We start from the raw sequence: 1,032 nt of genomic DNA, 5'->3' as shown, positions 1-1,032 counted from the left end.
AGGGGCGTCCCCTCTAGACGGACGCGAGGGAAGGCCTCCGCCGTGCTTACCCTGTAACCGGCTCCCTCCATAGCCGCGGCCGAGGACCCGCTGACCCGGCTCCCTCCTGTTCCGGGTCAAGGTGCTGTCACGTCCGGATAGGAGCCTCCCCTCGGTCCCGGGAGAGTGGTTGCGCCCTGGTCCGTCCTGGAAGGGGAGTGGGTGTCACTATTTTTCTAAATGGGGTGGTGGAACTTGCGCCACGAGCGTTCCAGTCACGAGGGTTTCGGTCCCTCGGCGCCGACGGCGGGGGCGGAGCGAGGGTGCGCAGGCGCAGTGCCCCCGTCCTGACCGCGAAGTAAACAAGGAGGCGGGGCCTGGAGCCCCGCCCCCGCACCCCAACTCCGAGACGCCTACTCCTTCCCCCGGTTGGTGTTCTGGCATCGAAGCCGAAGGGGTGCCATTTTGCTTGAGGGCGCGGGCCAGGACCGTCCGCTGAGGCCATGTTAGTGCGGGGCGGTCTCAACCCTCCGCAGGGCACGAAGCGAGGTTCTGGGAAAGAGAAACCGGGAGAGGAAAAGAAGGTGAGAGAAGCTGTGCATCGCAACAGGCGCTGAGGGATTCGGGTTAACGGGTTGAGCCCGTCAGCGTCCCCGGGAACGAAGCGGTCCCAGACGAAACCACGAGTCACCGCCGGGAGAAATCCTTCCGGGCTGCCATATTGCAATTGGGCAAACCGAAGCAGGAAAGGCTGGCCTGTTGGATCTTTGCCAGTCTCGGTGCCGAAGGGGCTAGGCCTGAGGGCGAGCCCTTATTCATTATGGTCACATGATACTAGGCTGGTTGCCATGTCAGTAGCGGGCATGGCTTTCTTCTACTTCTGTGGAGAAGGTTGATTATAAGTGAGGGACTGTGGTCCCGAGTGTTTATGTGCAGGCCGCCATATTGCTTGGGGGGGGGGTCACTCCATCTTTCTTATGGGCAGTGAAGTCCCCGTGGCCGCCATCTTTGGCTCGGGCGGCCCCCGCGGAGGAGGCGGAGTGCGCAGCGCGG

The 1,032-nt window shown here is 63.4% G+C and overlaps 3 protein-coding genes across 3 annotated transcripts in view; 2 read left to right on the top strand and 1 right to left on the bottom strand.

Moving 5' to 3' along the window:
- Nucleotides 1–143, bottom strand: part of TBC1D17 (TBC1 domain family, member 17) — a 14,628-nt gene extending 14,485 nt beyond the window's left edge. The window contains exon 1 of the mRNA XM_014550443.1: nt 51–143. Coding sequence (XP_014405929.1) covers nt 51–71 — 21 coding nt within the window. The 5' untranslated portion in view covers nt 72–143. The remainder of the gene's footprint in view (nt 1–50) is intronic.
- Nucleotides 144–199: 56 nt separating this feature from the next.
- Nucleotides 200–1,032, top strand: part of PNKP (polynucleotide kinase 3'-phosphatase) — a 14,898-nt gene continuing 14,065 nt past the window's right edge. The window contains exon 1 of the mRNA XM_014550442.1: nt 200–302. Within this exon, the coding sequence (XP_014405928.1) occupies nt 220–302 (83 nt within the window). The 5' untranslated portion in view covers nt 200–219. The remainder of the gene's footprint in view (nt 303–1,032) is intronic.
- AKT1S1 (AKT1 substrate 1 (proline-rich)) overlaps nt 385–1,032 on the top strand; it is an 8,352-nt gene continuing 7,704 nt past the window's right edge. The window contains exon 1 of the mRNA XM_014550413.1: nt 385–563. The gene's annotated coding sequence lies outside the window, so the exon portion shown is untranslated. The remainder of the gene's footprint in view (nt 564–1,032) is intronic.

This window comes from Myotis brandtii, unplaced genomic scaffold, assembly GCF_000412655.1.
Source record: "Myotis brandtii unplaced genomic scaffold, ASM41265v1 scaffold601, whole genome shotgun sequence".
In the NCBI taxonomy this organism is placed as follows: Eukaryota; Metazoa; Chordata; class Mammalia; order Chiroptera; family Vespertilionidae; genus Myotis; species Myotis brandtii.
Note: the sequence above shows the minus strand (reverse complement) of the source record. Positions and strands in the feature narration are given on the sequence as shown.